The sequence below is a fragment of the Medicago truncatula genome, chromosome 4 (assembly GCF_003473485.1).
Source record: "Medicago truncatula cultivar Jemalong A17 chromosome 4, MtrunA17r5.0-ANR, whole genome shotgun sequence".
Classification (NCBI taxonomy): Eukaryota; Viridiplantae; Streptophyta; class Magnoliopsida; order Fabales; family Fabaceae; genus Medicago; species Medicago truncatula.
The window spans coordinates 55,975,029-55,990,350 of NC_053045.1; the positions used below are offsets into that span (position 1 = coordinate 55,975,029).

The following is a 15,322-nucleotide window of genomic DNA, read 5'->3' on the forward strand; positions in this document are numbered from 1 at the left end:
CAAATTGGGAAATTCAGGGGGCATAAAAGATTTTTGGGTATTACCAAATAAAAAAAGCACGGCCCATATTCCAGAATTATTTTCCTTTCCTTCACTCATTAGAAGAGTATATAAACACCATTCTCCATAACCAAAAACACGATTATCAAATCGTAATCGATAACCCAACCGCTATAACCGTAAACCCTTCACAATTACCATATCGAAATCTCTAAAACCCTAAACCCTTCTGTGCATCGCTTTGTCATAGCCATGTATCTCTACAATCTCACTCTGCAACGACCCACCGGCATTGTCTGTGCAATCAACGGCAACTTCTCCGGCTCAGACGACGGTATTACCCAAGAAATCGTCGTCGCCAGAGGCAAGGTTCTCGAACTTCTTCGCCCCGACAAATTTGGCCGCATTCAATCAATCCTTTCCGTCCAAGTTTTCGGCACCATTCGCTCCCTGTCTCAGTTCCGTCTCACCGGAGCTCAGAAAGACTTCATCGTCGTCGGTTCTGACTCCGGCAGAATCGTAATCCTTGATTACAACAAACAGAAAAACGTTTTTGATAAAATTCACCAAGAAACTTTTGGGAAATCAGGTTGCCGGAGAATTGTTCCTGGTCAGTATCTTGCAATTGATCCTAAAGGTAGAGCTGTTATGATTGCTGCTTGTGAAAAAAAGAAGCTTGTTTATGTTTTGAATAGAGATAGTTTAGCTAGGTTAACAATTTCTTCGCCTTTAGAAGCAAATAAATCTCATACTATTGTTTTTTCAATTTGTGCTGTTGATTGTGGTTTTGAAAATCCTATATTTGCTGCTATTGAATTGGATTGTTCTGATGCTGATCAGGATGCTACTGGTGTGGCAGCTTCTCAAGCTCAGAAGCATTTGATTTTTTATGAACTTGATTTGGGTCTTAATCATGTTTCTAGGAAGTGGTCTGATCAGGTTGATAATGGTGCTAATATGCTTGTGACTGTTCCTGGTGGTGCTGATGGCCCTAGTGGGGTGCTTGTTTGTGCTGAAAATTTTGTTATTTATAAGAATCAGGGTCATCCGGATGTTAGGGCTGTGATTCCAAGACGTGCTGATTTGCCTGCCGAGCGTGGTGTTCTCATTGTTTCGGCTGCTATGCATAAAACGAAGAATTTGAAACCTGAGGAGTTTAAATTGTTCTTCCTTTTGCAGACTGAGTATGGTGATATCTTTAAGGTAACTTTGACTGACGGTGGTGGTGACCGTGTCTCTGAATTGAATATTAAGTATTTTGATACTATTGCTGTTGCTGTATCAATTTGTGTGCTCAAGTCGGGGTTCTTGTTTGCAGCTTCCGAGTTTGGGAATCATGCATTGTATCAATTTAAGGGAATAGGGGATGATGATAATGATGTGGTAGCATCGTCTGCGAGTCTGATGGAAACAGAAGAGGGTTTTCAGCCTGTGTTTTTCCTGCCAAGGAGACTCAAAAACCTTGTTAGGATTGACCCAGTTGAGAGTTTAATGTCTATCATGGATATGAAGGTCAGTAATCTCTTCGAAGAAGAGACTCCTCAAATTTTTACTCTTTGTGGGCGCGGTCCTCGGTCTTCTTTGAGGATCATGAGAACTGGTTTGGCGGTTAGTGAGATGGCGGTTTCCAAGCTTCCTGGTATACCTAGTGCTGTTTGGACCGTGAAGAAGAATGTTATGGATGAGTTTGATTCGTATATCGTTGTGTCCTTCACAAATGCCACACTTGTGCTTTCCATTGGTGAGACTGTCGAAGAAGTCAGCAACAGTGGTTTTCTGGATACTGCTCCATCCCTTGCCGTTTCTTTGATTGGCGATGATTCTATCATGCAGGTTCATCCAAATGGTATTAGGCATATTAGGGAGGACGGCCGTACGAATGAGTGGCAAACTTCTGGAAAGAGGACAATTGCAAAAGTTGGGTCCAATAGACTTCAGGTTGTTATTGCGCTGAACGGAGGGGAGCTTGTATATTTTGAAGTCGATGTAACTGGTCAGTTGATGGAGGTGGAGAAGCATGAAATGTCAGGAGATGTTGCTTGTTTGGATATTGCTCCAGTGCCTAAAGGCAGACTAAGATCCCGTTTTCTTGCAGTTGGCTCATATGACAATACGATCCGAATCTTATCACTGGATCCCGATGATTGTATGCAGACTCTAAGTATACAAAGTCTTTCTTCAGCTCCGGAATCTCTTCTTTTCCTTGAAGTCCAAGCATCTGTTGGTGGTGAGGATGGTGCAGATCATCCTGCTAGCCTTTTCCTAAGTGCTGGTTTGCAGAGTGGTGTCTTGTCTAGAACTGTGGTGGATACGGTCACAGGTCTTCTTTCTGATGCCCGTTCCCGATTCTTAGGATTAAAAGCCCCAAAGCTGTTTCCAATTATTTTAGGAAGAAAGTGTGCAATGCTTTGCCTGTCAAGTCGACCTTGGCTTGGTTATATTCACCAAGGACATTTCCTTTTAACGCCCCTTTCATATGAAACCCTTGAATATGCTGCCTCATTTTCATCTGACCAATGTTTGGAAGGTGTAGTGTCTGTTTCTGGCGAGGCATTGAGGATTTTTACCGTTGAAAGGTTAGGAGAAACATTTAATCAGACTGTTATTCCTCTTAGATACACGCCAAGGAAATTGGTGCTGCAACCGAAACGAAAACTTCTGGTGGTGATTGAGAGTGATCAAGGAGCACTTACTGCAAAAGAGCGTGAAGCTGCAAGGAAAGAGTGTTTTGAGGCTGCTCAGACTGGGGAAAATGCGACTGGAAGTGAAGATCAAATGGAGAATGATGGGGAGGATGAGGATCAAGGCGATTCCCTCTCTGACGAGCATTACGGCTATCCAAAATCTGAATCAGATAAGTGGGTATCCTGCATCAGAGTTCTTGATCCAAGGACAGGAAATACGACATGTCTTCTGGAGCTTCAGGAGAATGAGGCTGCATTCAGCATATGCACCGTAAATTTTCATGACAAGGAGTACGGAACCCTTTTAGCTGTTGGCACAGCAAAGGGGCTGCAGTTTACACCCAAAAGGAGTTTAACTGTTGGATTTATTCATATATATAGGTTTCTAGATGATGGAAGGTCTCTTGAACTTCTTCACAAAACTCAGGTTGAGGGTGTTCCTCTTGCTCTATGTCAGTTTCAAGGAAGATTACTTGCAGGAATAGGACCTGTGCTCAGGCTATATGATTTGGGAAAAAGACGATTATTAAGAAAATGTGAGAATAAGTCATTTCCCATTTCGATTGTCTCTATTCATGCCTACCGTGATCGAATTTATGTAGGTGACATCCAAGAGGTATGTTTCTATAAAATGTCTCTTTATGTAGGCATTCTGACAATCATTTTTTTCGTTATGGCTTTTGCCTTTTGATGTTAGCATTTGTTATTGCATTGGGTTTTGTTTTTTTTAGAACGTTCCAGTTGGAATTATTCTATTTTGGAAAACTCGACCAACACTTTCCGTAAGGAATGAACATTTTCATAATTTTTGGAAGCGTTAAAGGTGCTTTACCCCCGGTAATATAGGTCTTTTTCGGTTCCCCCCGTAAAAAAAAAAATTTATTTACCCCCCCCCCCCCCCCCCCCCCCCCCTTTTTGGAATACCCCTAATAGGTCATGAAAAAACGAAAACGGGGGGAAAACCGGAAATGACCTATATTACAGGGGGTAAAGCACCATTAACCCTTTTTGGAAATAGACAACAAGCCTGTTCACAGATTCCAATGTGCTACCGCTCTCCGATTTCTGTTTCACTAAATAAAATCTTTAGCTAATTGTGTTTTGTGTGTTCTTTCAGTCTTTCCATTACTGCAAGTATAGACGGGATGAAAACCAACTTTACATATTTGCTGATGATTCCGTTCCAAGATGGCTTACTGCATCATACCACATAGATTTTGACACCATGGCAGGTGCAGACAAATTTGGAAATATTTTTTTTGCACGGTTGCCTCAGGATGTTTCTGATGAGGTAGAAGAAGATCCTACTAGTGGGAAGATCAAGTGGGAGCAGGGAAAGCTGAATGGAGCTCTCAATAAGGTTGAAGAAATTGTACAATTCCATGTAGGGGATGTGATCACAAGCTTGCAAAAAGCTGCTCTTGTACCAGGTGGTGGAGAGTGCATTGTATATGGAACCGTTATGGGATGTGTTGGCGCATTACACGCGTTTACTTCACGAGATGATGTTGATTTCTTTTCTCATTTGGAGATGCATATGAGACAGGACAATCCTCCTTTGTGTGGAAGAGACCACATGGCTTATAGATCTGCCTATTTTCCTGTTAAGGTATATACTAAACTAATATTATGCTGTTCCATTATTGTATCTTAGCTATAAAAGTGTGTGCTTTATAATATTTTTAATATTTGAAACTTTGGTTTTGTTATATACCTTTTGCACTGCTGTCAGTTCAGTGTTGTTAAATAGCGGCTTGCTATACCATAGCAGAATTTGAACAAATCTTTATTGTTCTATGATCCTTATTTAGTACAATGTATTGTCAAATAGCCGTTATTGCAGAACTTTAGCACGGTATCATACCAGAATTTGAAACAAAACATTATTTTCCGTGATCTGGGTTTGACAACACTATGTCAGTTGCATATTATTTTGTAGGTTATTGTAGATTATATATGTAAATTTCTTTCATACCTTTTCAATGATGTAGTCCGTCATCTAGAATGTGAATGTGAAGGCTTGTTATTTGAATAGGATGGCTGCCTAATAGTCTCCCTCTACCAAATCCTAAACTTGTTTGTTGAAATCTAATAAAAAATTGATTTTTATTAACCTTTTGTTATAGGTTGATACCGATATTGTTGATTTTGAGTGTATAAAAGTGTTCTGTTCACTTTAGTTTCCTTAGTGATTTTGGTTTTAGGGTAGCGTAGCAAAATCCTTCTGATTCAATTCTTGCTCCTCCAAATATTGGTGGATTTAGAGGAGAGCTATGGTTCATTAGATTTTCTATGGCATCAGGCTGAAATGTATTTTGATAAAATGCAACACCAATTTGTGAGGACATAACATGTAAAATAACCTTTTTCCTTAATCTCTAGACCCTCTCCTCAATGATCCAAAATGAAAAGGATCATCTTCCCTCATCTCAATGAAATTCGTCCTCCTGCGAATCAAACAAAGATAGGAGGCTTATCTCCCCTCTTCTATCAACCAAACAAAATGTCTAATTAAGTCCCTCCCCTCCAATTAACCATCCCTTTTTCCTCATTTGAGTGAAAGTCTTGATTCAGTTGCTATGAAATTGTTGATCAATCATTTTTTTTTTTTTTTTTATATTTTTGACAATTCTGAAAAGCCTTCATATTTGTGTAGGATGTGCTTGATGGGGACCTATGTGAGCAATTCCCAACATTGCCGATGGATTTGCAGAGAAAAATTGCTGATGAATTGGACAGGACCCCTGGAGAGATACTAAAGAAACTTGAGGAACTACGAAATAAGATTATTTAACAAATGCTTGTAGAGAGGTATGGTTCCCTATTTTTGTTTTGGGCTACTGTTTATATAATATTTGTGCAATATATCTTGACAACTAACTGACAGTTTTTAAATCTATGAACAGGGGAAAATTCTGCACTTGTGCAATATTTTTAAGAGACCTGCAAAAGGTCATTTACTTTTTCCCGCTTTGATTGGTTATGTCTTCAAATCGTTCTGGTAGCTTCCTGTAGTGATCACCGTTGGCATCTCATGGGTTTTTGTCCTTTCATTCTTGCTAATGAAACTATAGAGATTTGTTATATATATATATATATATATATATATATATTAGTTAGAGGGAAGATGAAATACTACATGTTTGTCCTTCAGATTAGAACTTTTGTAGCTAATGTTGTGGTTTATAGATGAGTTTTTATGTTGCCATGTAGCAAATCTTATATTATTTTAAGTTTTATTAAGGAGGATAGGAGTGGCTTTTACTGATTGGTACATATGAAAGAATAGTAATGGGAAGGTTGTCCAGGTTGAGGTCTGGAACGAAAAAAGGCGGCCGTAAGCAATCAAGCTGTGGGATTAACATAATCCTTTTAATAAGTACATTTAGGCATCCTCTGTATTGGGTTATGAATTCCTTTTGTCTTCCAATATTAACTTATCTTTGGATTGATCATATCATAGTGAAATAAACTTTAACCAAAAAAGAAAGAAAAACAAAAAGGAAAACTAATCAGGGGCCCTTTATTGATGTGCTAATTGATTAGCAGGAGGAGTATTACTCATGAGATTGTTATCCTGGAGCAAATTCCAGATTCCATAAGTCATTATGTTTAAAAATATAAAGGTCAGCCAAATACAAGTGACCTCATTAGAAACTAACATGGCTTTTTTTGTTGATAACTAGATTGAAGACCCGTGCACTGCACGGGTCCTATCGACTAAAATAGTCATCAATTAAGGTATACTGTAATGAAAAATTGTAGTGAAATTTATCAAATGATAAAAATTTATTAGATTAGTGATATCATGACGACATTTATATAATTTGAAAATCATACTTTTTATAAATTTTTCTTTTTCTTTTTTTATAGTACCTTTGGGGATTATGAATAATATCTGTCAGAAACGGTTGGTTCAACTTCTATCATTGTTAATGTACCAATTTTATCTAGACTTTTATTTGTATCCCGTGCAACAATTGATTCATTCATTATGTAATACCAATCACAAGTTAGATTAACATTAAATTAGAATAAAAATTTAAAGTACTAATAAAAGCAATCAGATTTTTTCATATGATAATGCAAGGAAAATTACTCTTTCGCAAAAAAGATAATTATATACATTTTTTTAAAGGAAAAAATATAGAACATATCAATGAAATTTTTTAAAACAACTTTTATTGAAAAATCTCATCTAAAATTTGATTTTTAATTAAATGTTATTTCATCTATAAGCTTTTAAAAAATCAATTGTTATTGAACTGCAGTATATTCCTCTATTGTTATTAAATTAACCAGAGATGATTTGGTACAATATAGAACATAGCGCATAAAAGCTCAAACTCCGACTCTTATATAGTCTAATTACGATCAACAAAATAAAATGGCACCATTAGACACCCTATTATACTAATACATGACCCAATAGCCACTTATATTACATTAATGGATTAATAGGCTTTTACCCCCTGCCATTTGGGGGTCTTTTGGTTTACCCCCCTACGAGAAAAAAAACTTGGAGATCCCCCCTTGCCATTAGAAGATTCTTTGGTTTACACCTCCAAACCATCTGATTGGATTAATGTGGTGATTTGGCACGCTGATGTGTTATTTTTTTTAGTTTTGAATTTTTTTAAAATTCCACGTGGCAAACATTATAATTTTTTGGCTTAAATAGGTCTTTCATCCCTGCAAATATATGTCATTTGAATTTTCGTCTCTGAAGTTACTAATCCTTCCAATCTGCCCCTGCAAATACTAATCATTTGACTTTTTGTCCTAATTACATCTGATTAGTAACTTCAGGGACGAAAATTCAAATGACCTATATTTGCAGGGATGAAAGACCTATTTAAGCAAACCACCTCGCCCAATCATCACTTGCCACATGGGTACCACGTCACTAATGACATCCCACCTCAGCAAAAAAATCTAATTAGGACCAAAAGTCAAATGATTAATATTTGCAGGGGCAAATTAGAAGGATTAGTAACTTCATGGACGAAAATTCAAATGGCCTATATTTACAGGACGAAAGACATATTTAAGCCTAATTTTTTTAACAAAAAATAATGTTGAAGATATGAAATACCTAAAGTACCCTTAATGTTAAATTAAAAATCCAAATTAATTTTCTCTTTTTCTTCTCCTGCGATAGAACCCAACACAGCAACACAACCTTCAACCCACATTCATCATCATGAACATTCAACCCACTTCCACCTTTTCAACATTATTTAACAATCCTCCTCATCAAACAATTCTTTATCAAACTCATTCAACACATCATCAACAAACACAAACTTATCAGAACAACCCTTAATCATCAACAAACAAACCTAAACTTCACTTCCAAAACAAACAAATCTATCAACAACAACAACAATCCCCTAATCATCAACAAACACAAACCTTCGCTGCCAAAACTTAACCCAGAAACACAACACAAAACTTTTGAAAAACCCTCATCCTCATTTTTAATTTTACACCCAATTTCGCGGAACTTTAAGCATAAGAGCAACAACACAGTCGATCTAGAAAATTTTAATTTTTATCCATATTGAACAAATTTTTAACGTGAAAATAAAAGAACAAATTTTTGGGTTTGGATTAAATTTATGAGATTAAAAAGATGAAGAGAAAAGAAAAGAACAAAGATTTTGGGTTGGGTTGAAGAAGGAATAAGAAGATGAGGGAAGTTGTTGAAGAAGAAGAAAAGGATGAAGAGAAGAGGAAGGAGGAAAAGAAGGGTACGGTGGAGAGAAGAAAGAAGAGAAGGATGAGTTTTTTTTTTTATTAAAAGAAATTTGAATGGAATAAACAAAAATAGAAAATAATTTTTGTCAAAAAAAAGTTGGAAGGAAGAAGAAATAAGGATGGGATCTGGAGAAGAGAAGGAGAACAGTGGGGGAAGAAGAGAGAAAAGGATAGATCGCTGGAGAAGAAAAGAAAGAAGAAAAAAGAATTGATTTTTTTAACTTATCATAAGGGGTATTTTGGGTATTTCACATTTTTAACATACTTTTAAAAATAAAAGATTTAAAATTATGACGTGTCAGTGCCACATCAGTCAGCGTGCCACATCATCACACAGTTAGCGTGCCACATCAGCTCATTAATCCAGTCAGATTGCCTGAGGGTTGAAAATCAAAGAATCTTCTAATGACGAGGGGGAATCTCCAAGTTTTTTTTTCCGTAGGGGGTAAACCAAATGGCAGGGAGGTAAAAGCCTATTAACCCCGCATTAATTTATCAAAAGTGCTTCAACAGCAACACTGTACCAAATTAACATTTCATACTTATTTTACAATTGGACAAATTTATAATAGTAACCAATTCAAATTTCCATTCCAGTACATAAATGCTAATATCAATTCTATAAAGTAAAACTGATTGGTTTCCTTTAGTTTGGACAAAATTTAAACTATGGCAGGTTCATACCTTTGTTAATAGTTTAATTGAGCAATCAAAACCGATTGCTTGCAAGTAAGTTTGGACAGTTAAATCAAAACCGATTACTATGGCAGGTGTAATATAAGATGGTTCAGTCTTAAATATAATGAAAAGAGTAATGACTGAGTCTTCCTATGTTCCTATTGATAGCAGAGCTGAAAAGTTGCAGTTTATAGTTTTTTCTACTGCAGATTAATTTTTTAAGTTGAAGATTGTCATCTTCGACTTTGTGATATATAAGTTGAAGATTATTAACTGGAATTGAACATCTGAATTAAAATAAGCATCACATAGCATATGAATTCAAACCAAAACAACAAAAATGGCATATATGACATTGTTTTGAAACAAAAATAAGAAACAAAATGATTTTTTTTTTGAAACAAAAACTACAGATTAAATAAAGGAATTGTCACAATACAAATTAATGGATTCAAGCACTTCCTCCAACCAAATCCTATCAGGAACCTGAAGAGCCAAATGAGCCAACTCATGGGCCACCAAATTTCATTGTCTCTTGGTAAAAGAGGAAATCACACTTATTAAAAGTTGGCTTAAATATGCAAACCGTCCCTGTAATTTGGGCGAATTTTGATTTTCGTCCCTGTAAAAAAAAAAAATTTAATTACATCCCTGTAAAAAAATTTTTGTTTTAAAAAGGTCCCTGGCCCCACTTCATTGGTGATTTGGCAAGGTTTTGGCCACGTGGCAGTTGCTGACTGTGCAACTTTTGCCACGTGGCGGTCCACGTCATTATTTTTTTATTTTTTTTAAAAAAACTGATTTTTTTTTTCAAATTTTTAAAAATTTGAAAAAAAAAACTGAAAATAAATAAAAATATCATGAAAAAAATTCCAATTTTTTTTTTGAAATGTGAAGAAAAAAATTGGAAATTAGTGTTTTTAAAATCTACAAATAAATTTTTGAAAAATAAAATTAAAAATTATATAATCTCAAAATTTGTAACTTTTGAAAATATAATTTAATTTTCAGAATTAAAAAAAAAAAGAATTTTCGTCAATTTAATTTTTAGTTTTTTTTAAATTTAAAAAAAATGAATTTCAGAATTTTGAAGAAATTTTTTATTATTTTTCAGTTTTTTTTCCGATTTTTCAATTTTTTAATGATTTTTATATTTATTTTCGGATTTTTTAATTTAATAAATGAATTTTTAGAATTTTCAAAAAAAAAAATTAATTAATTATGTGGCATGACACGTCAGCGCCACGTGGCAAAAGTTGCACAGTTAGCAACTGCCACGTGGCCAAAAACGTTGCCACATCACCAGCGAAGTGGGGCCAGAGACGTTTTTAAAACAAATTTTTTTTTACAGGGATGTAATTAATTTTATTTTTTTTACAGGGACGAAAATCAAAATCAGCCCAAATTACAGTGACGGTTTGCATATTTAAGCCCTTAAAAGTTTTACTTAACGTGAAAACATCTAATAATATTCCCTAGATAAGTTCCAGGTTCTTCACCAGCACTAATGATCTTCTTCACTAACCCTTCATTATCACTCAAACTCCACTGTGCGAAAACAGCAGTCCTTGACCAAAATCATAGTCTTGTACAAAGCATAACCCTCAGCTTCTTCTGGTTGAACAAAGTCATCCCTCTTTCAGGTTGTCGTTGCTAAAACATGTCCATCTTCATCTTAGAAAACCGCACCCAACCCCCAGGTATTTTCCTGTTGCAAATTTGCATCTGAGTATGCTTTAATCCAGCCCCTAACTTGTTTTTTTCATCGCAAATTCTGAGAATTTCGCTGATTAATTTGTTGACTATGAACAGGGAATACACGGTTAGGTCCCAGATCAGAGGTTAAAGAGTAAGAAACAAAATGGTTGAAACTAATAAATCGGAAACAATACAATCCAGTTGGGGCAGAATGTTCAGGAACATCAATCTGAAACTAATAACACTTTTAAAAAGAGACAGAGCCAAGGGAGAACAATGAAATTACAATAATCAGTAAAAAAATAAAAATAAAACAAAACAAATAATCAGTAAAAACAAATTGCAATAATAATAAAAATAAAAAAAACAAATCACGATGAAATAGGGAGTGAGAGAGAACAAAGCCTCGTGGGAAATACTACCTCCGGTCCTATTTATAAGAAAAAGTTAACTTTTTAGATTCATTCAATAATTGATGTACCTAGCCTAGAAATAGACCAAATACATCAACTATTCAATGAATCAAAAAAGTAAATTGTTTCTTATATATAGGACCGGAGGGAGTAATAAACAGGAATGCAATTAGCCTGTTAAGAACCGCATCAAACTCGGAATCAGAGTTGTTGATCAAAGGACCAGATAGGAAATGGTAGGCAAGCAGGGTTTGAATGTTATGAGAGAGTGGAAACTGAAGGGTGAAGTTGCAGAATGATTGGAAGCGTATATATTTACACAAGGGATGCATAAAGCCTTGCGTTGGAAACATACACATTTAATTAGATGCACACTTATTTTTCTGCATGGGTTATACCAAAGGTTTAGTGATAGCAGCCATATGGATTTTTTTAAATTGAAATAATCTTGCATTATCTCGGTAGTGTAATAGGCCATGTGAAGGAAATACAACCATTCAATTTTTGACATTCAAATTGACAATAGAATAGGAGGGAAATGTTATGTGCATTAGCAATTAATGACATATTAGTAAGGGAAAAATTAGGTTTAGTGCTTGCAAGACCTAATAAGCATTTAGAATAAGAGATATTTATGTACGAAAAGAAGAAGAAAAATGAAGTTACAAACCTGACACCAACAGGAGCCTGTTTGTTCCCTTTCTCCTCATGATCAATGATATTAGGTATTCCCTACATGTGTTAAGGATTATGGTTAGTAAATTACAACAACATGGTCTTTTCACACGAGGTTGGGTCCACTATATGGATCAATCGACATAATAAAATCTTGTCATTGTAAGGTGTAAATATAAATAATTTATCCGTAAATCTCAATAATTTGGCCAACAGTATACCTTAAAGGTTAAACTATCATATCTGGTCGGACCAACCCTCTTCATTTGTTCTTCTACAGGTTTTTTCCCAAATGCCTGATGATTTTTATTTCTAATCATATATTTCATACAACATCACAAGTCTTAAATTGTGTGGTAACTTTTCCTATAAGCTTGAGTGATACTTTACTATTGTGGATCACACCCAAAACATATTTCATCTATCCTCCTTGGAACTTATGCTCTATATCTCTTATTTTATGACCAATATTTTCCCTCCTCATCCTTGATGCATCTCATCTGGTTCGAGTTTGTTGTTCTATTCCTCTACTTTTAGCAAGTTTAAGGTAATCCATGTCATGTAGATTCGACAAAGTTTAACATTGGCTGTCAAATAAGTAGAAATGTAGATTAGACAAAATTTTACATTGGCCGTCAAATAAGTAGAATATGCAAAATAAAACTTATAAATGCTGATAGGGGAGAAAAGGTTAGATTCATTCCCTTACCTTGCCCTCTTTCCATCTTATCGGGGTAGCAGTTATGTTGCCCTCTTTCCATCTTATGGGGTAATCCTTTGTTGTTCCTTCTCGAAGGTAGGCAAAAGTCTTTGAAAGTAGCGAATCCTCAAAATAGGGATTGGGATTGAAATTCTGAACAAGAAATGATTAGTGTTTAATTTTTGTCAGTAGAAAATCAACATTTGGTTATTCTTCACAACAAGAAATCTTCAATGAATGAGAAGTTCACAACTTCACAAAAGCATCTACAAAGAGGAGTTTTGGGAAGAGGCAACTTACAAGAGTGAATGTTGTGTTTGCAGATTTGATATCCTTATTAGCTCTAATATCAAGAGAACTCAAATACTCCCTCTGTCCCATAATATAAGCAAAAAAAATACATTTTCTTTGTCCCAAAATATAAGCAAAAAAGAAAAACTTTTATCTTTTTCAAGATTTTTTTTTGTTATTCTCATAAAATTAAATGCAAATTACATTCAATTTTCTCTTTCTTTCATTTTTTCCATAACCAATAGCCAATGAAAATTGTTTTTACATCTTCCTATAAAACTTTTTCCAAAGAAAACACAAAAAACTATACTCCAAATTCTTATGTTTTAGTTTTCTTAATAAGTGTGATTTTTGTTTTTTTGCTTATAATTTAGGACGGAGGGAGTACTTGAATATCTATCAAATAAAGGGTCGAAAATCAATTAAAGTTTCCCAACAGGACCATCAATCAAAGGAATGATTAGGAATTTGTTCAGAAGGCGAGTTAAAACAACAAATGTGAGAGTTAACTTAAAATCAGAATTCTGGAGAATCGTGCCACGATGAAGAAGCTTCGTGTCACCATTGTTGAAGCAAAATTTTGGAGCAATCACTGGAAAAATCGTGCCACGATTGGATCTAATCGTGCCACGATAGTGCGATTGAAGATAAAAATAAAACGTATTTTTATTGAAGATTTGTTTCAGTTTTTTAAGGGATTACTTTCACTATAAATATAGACCTTGTATCAGAGCAAACTTGGAGATAGAGAGGGCTGAAAGAAGGGTTTAGAAAGGCAACAACAAAACTAGGGTTTGTATAGAGTTTGTCTCCTTGGAACAAACACTAGGTTTTGAGGGTTGATTCACCTTGGAAAACACTATTAGGATTGAGTCTCTTGGTTACGGGAAGAGGCTGAGACTTTGGGTAGAATTAGGCGGGAGACTTATTCTTGTAACCCATTGATTTCTCTTTTGTAACGATACTCATCATATAGTGGAACGGATGGCTGCTCTCTCCCCCATACTAGGTCAATTTGGACCGAACTGGATCAACAAATTCTTTTGTGTTATTCTCTTCTTTGTGTTCTTCTCACCGTTGTTTTCTACTTTTGGCTTGTATTTTATTGTTCCATACACTTTGATTTTGGTTGCCTGATTATCCCTTGCTCCACACATCAAGTTGTTATTGGTGTGATTTTTCATCGAATTCGCAACAACAAAAAACAGAATAATTGGGTTTTGTTTTATGTTTACTGAATATATTAAAAGTAAAGCAGAACAGGATAAAAGTGATATTATTTTGATTCTATATAAAAGGGTGGAACGGAAACCATTTTATTTTTGTCCATGCATATTAGATACTCCTTACGTTCCAAATTGTATGACGTTTTGGACATTTCACACATATTAAGAAATGTAATTAATATTGTGTGGGAAAAAGATATTATGAGTTGTTTTACAAAATTGTCCTCAATAAATGATATGGGAAAGATAAATGAAGGAATTGAAAAAAGAGAGAGTAATAAATAGTTAAGGATATAATAGGAAAAGTAACATTAATTTTTCATTGGTATTGTAAAGCGACATATAATTTGGGACAAATATTTTTTCTAAATTGACATACAATTTGGAACGGAGGGAGTACTACCTTATAAAGTATTTCCGCATAATACCCCAAGTAATTTCCAGAATCATAAGAAACCAAATGTACAGCAGGGAAAACTTAACATAAATACGAAATTTTAGTGGGTGCGAGCGAGAAAAGAAGCCAAACCTTTTGATCTTCCTCATTCACTAGATTGTCGAACCGTGCGCCGCACGGGTTTTATGAGCTTGGAATAACTATTTAATTATTTAATTTCGGCTCGGAGTGGAAAAATTAGGATAAGAAAGGGAACGGTTTTAGAGGTTCGTTGATAAGATGTAATTAATGAAAGATTAGTGATGTGAATATGTATTTTAAAAGAAAAATTAATATAACCAAAACTTGTGGCACAATGACAAAAATTGTAGAGAATGACAATCTGCAACCGGTTCAACTAAAACTACAGTTATGATAAAAATGAAACAGTAAGATAATAAAATGTAGTTCATTTATTTCACTGTTTCAATGAATAACCTCTAACTTTACAAAAAAGTTGCGATTATGACCCTTTTTTGGAACACGTGGCGTCTTCTCAGCAATTTTGGGATGAAGGAGGCCAGAATTGCCATTTTTTTAATAGGGGGCCAAAATCACAACATTTTGAAATATAGGGGGCAAAAATTGCACTTTAGCCTTTATTTTATTATATAGTTTATTTTAATAATAATTAGAATAAGTGAGAAATATTAATTATCTTGGTGTTTGGGGAGTTAATAGAAATTATTAAAAGTAATGGGGAGTTAAATGAAAATAAAGGGGAGTTAAGTAAATGGGAAGTTAGAAAGCTTTGTACGTGA

General features: G+C 34.8%; 1 protein-coding gene and 1 pseudogene across 3 annotated transcripts; one reads left to right on the forward strand and one right to left on the reverse strand.

The window, feature by feature from the left end:
• The window catches only part of LOC11438180 (heat shock 70 kDa protein 8-like), a 35,808-nt pseudogene that overhangs the window by 10,200 nt on the left and 10,286 nt on the right, over positions 1 to 15,322 (reverse strand).
• Positions 76 to 6,426, forward strand: LOC11442895 (spliceosome-associated protein 130 A). 3 transcript variants are annotated; one of them, XM_024782079.2, is made up of 5 exons: positions 327 to 637; positions 924 to 3,300; positions 3,802 to 4,293; positions 5,341 to 5,495; positions 5,591 to 6,426. In XM_024782079.2, the coding sequence occupies exons 2-4, from the start codon at positions 958 to 960 to the stop codon at positions 5,476 to 5,478; spliced, it is 2,973 nt and encodes a 990-aa protein (XP_024637847.1). In that variant the 5' UTR covers positions 327 to 637; positions 924 to 957; the 3' UTR covers positions 5,479 to 5,495; positions 5,591 to 6,426. The 3 variants fall into 3 exon arrangements, with proteins under 3 accessions (XP_003609447.1, XP_024637847.1, XP_024637846.1); XM_024782078.2 differs by having other exon boundaries at positions 496 to 637; positions 841 to 3,300; XM_003609399.4 differs by having other exon boundaries at positions 76 to 3,300; positions 5,591 to 6,031.

What these genes read in the sequence shown, in the direction of transcription:
- LOC11442895 (XM_003609399.4), top strand. Translation starts at nt 253, where the DNA reads ATGTATCTCTACAATCTCACTCTGCAACGACCCACCGGCATTGTCTGT. An exon ending in ATGTAGGTGACATCCAAGAG is followed by an intron (nt 3,301 to 3,801) that starts GTATGTTTCTAT and finishes GTGTTCTTTCAG; the next exon opens with TCTTTCCATTACTGCAAGTA. An exon ending in CTGCCTATTTTCCTGTTAAG is followed by an intron (nt 4,294 to 5,340) that starts GTATATACTAAA and finishes ATATTTGTGTAG; the next exon opens with GATGTGCTTGATGGGGACCT.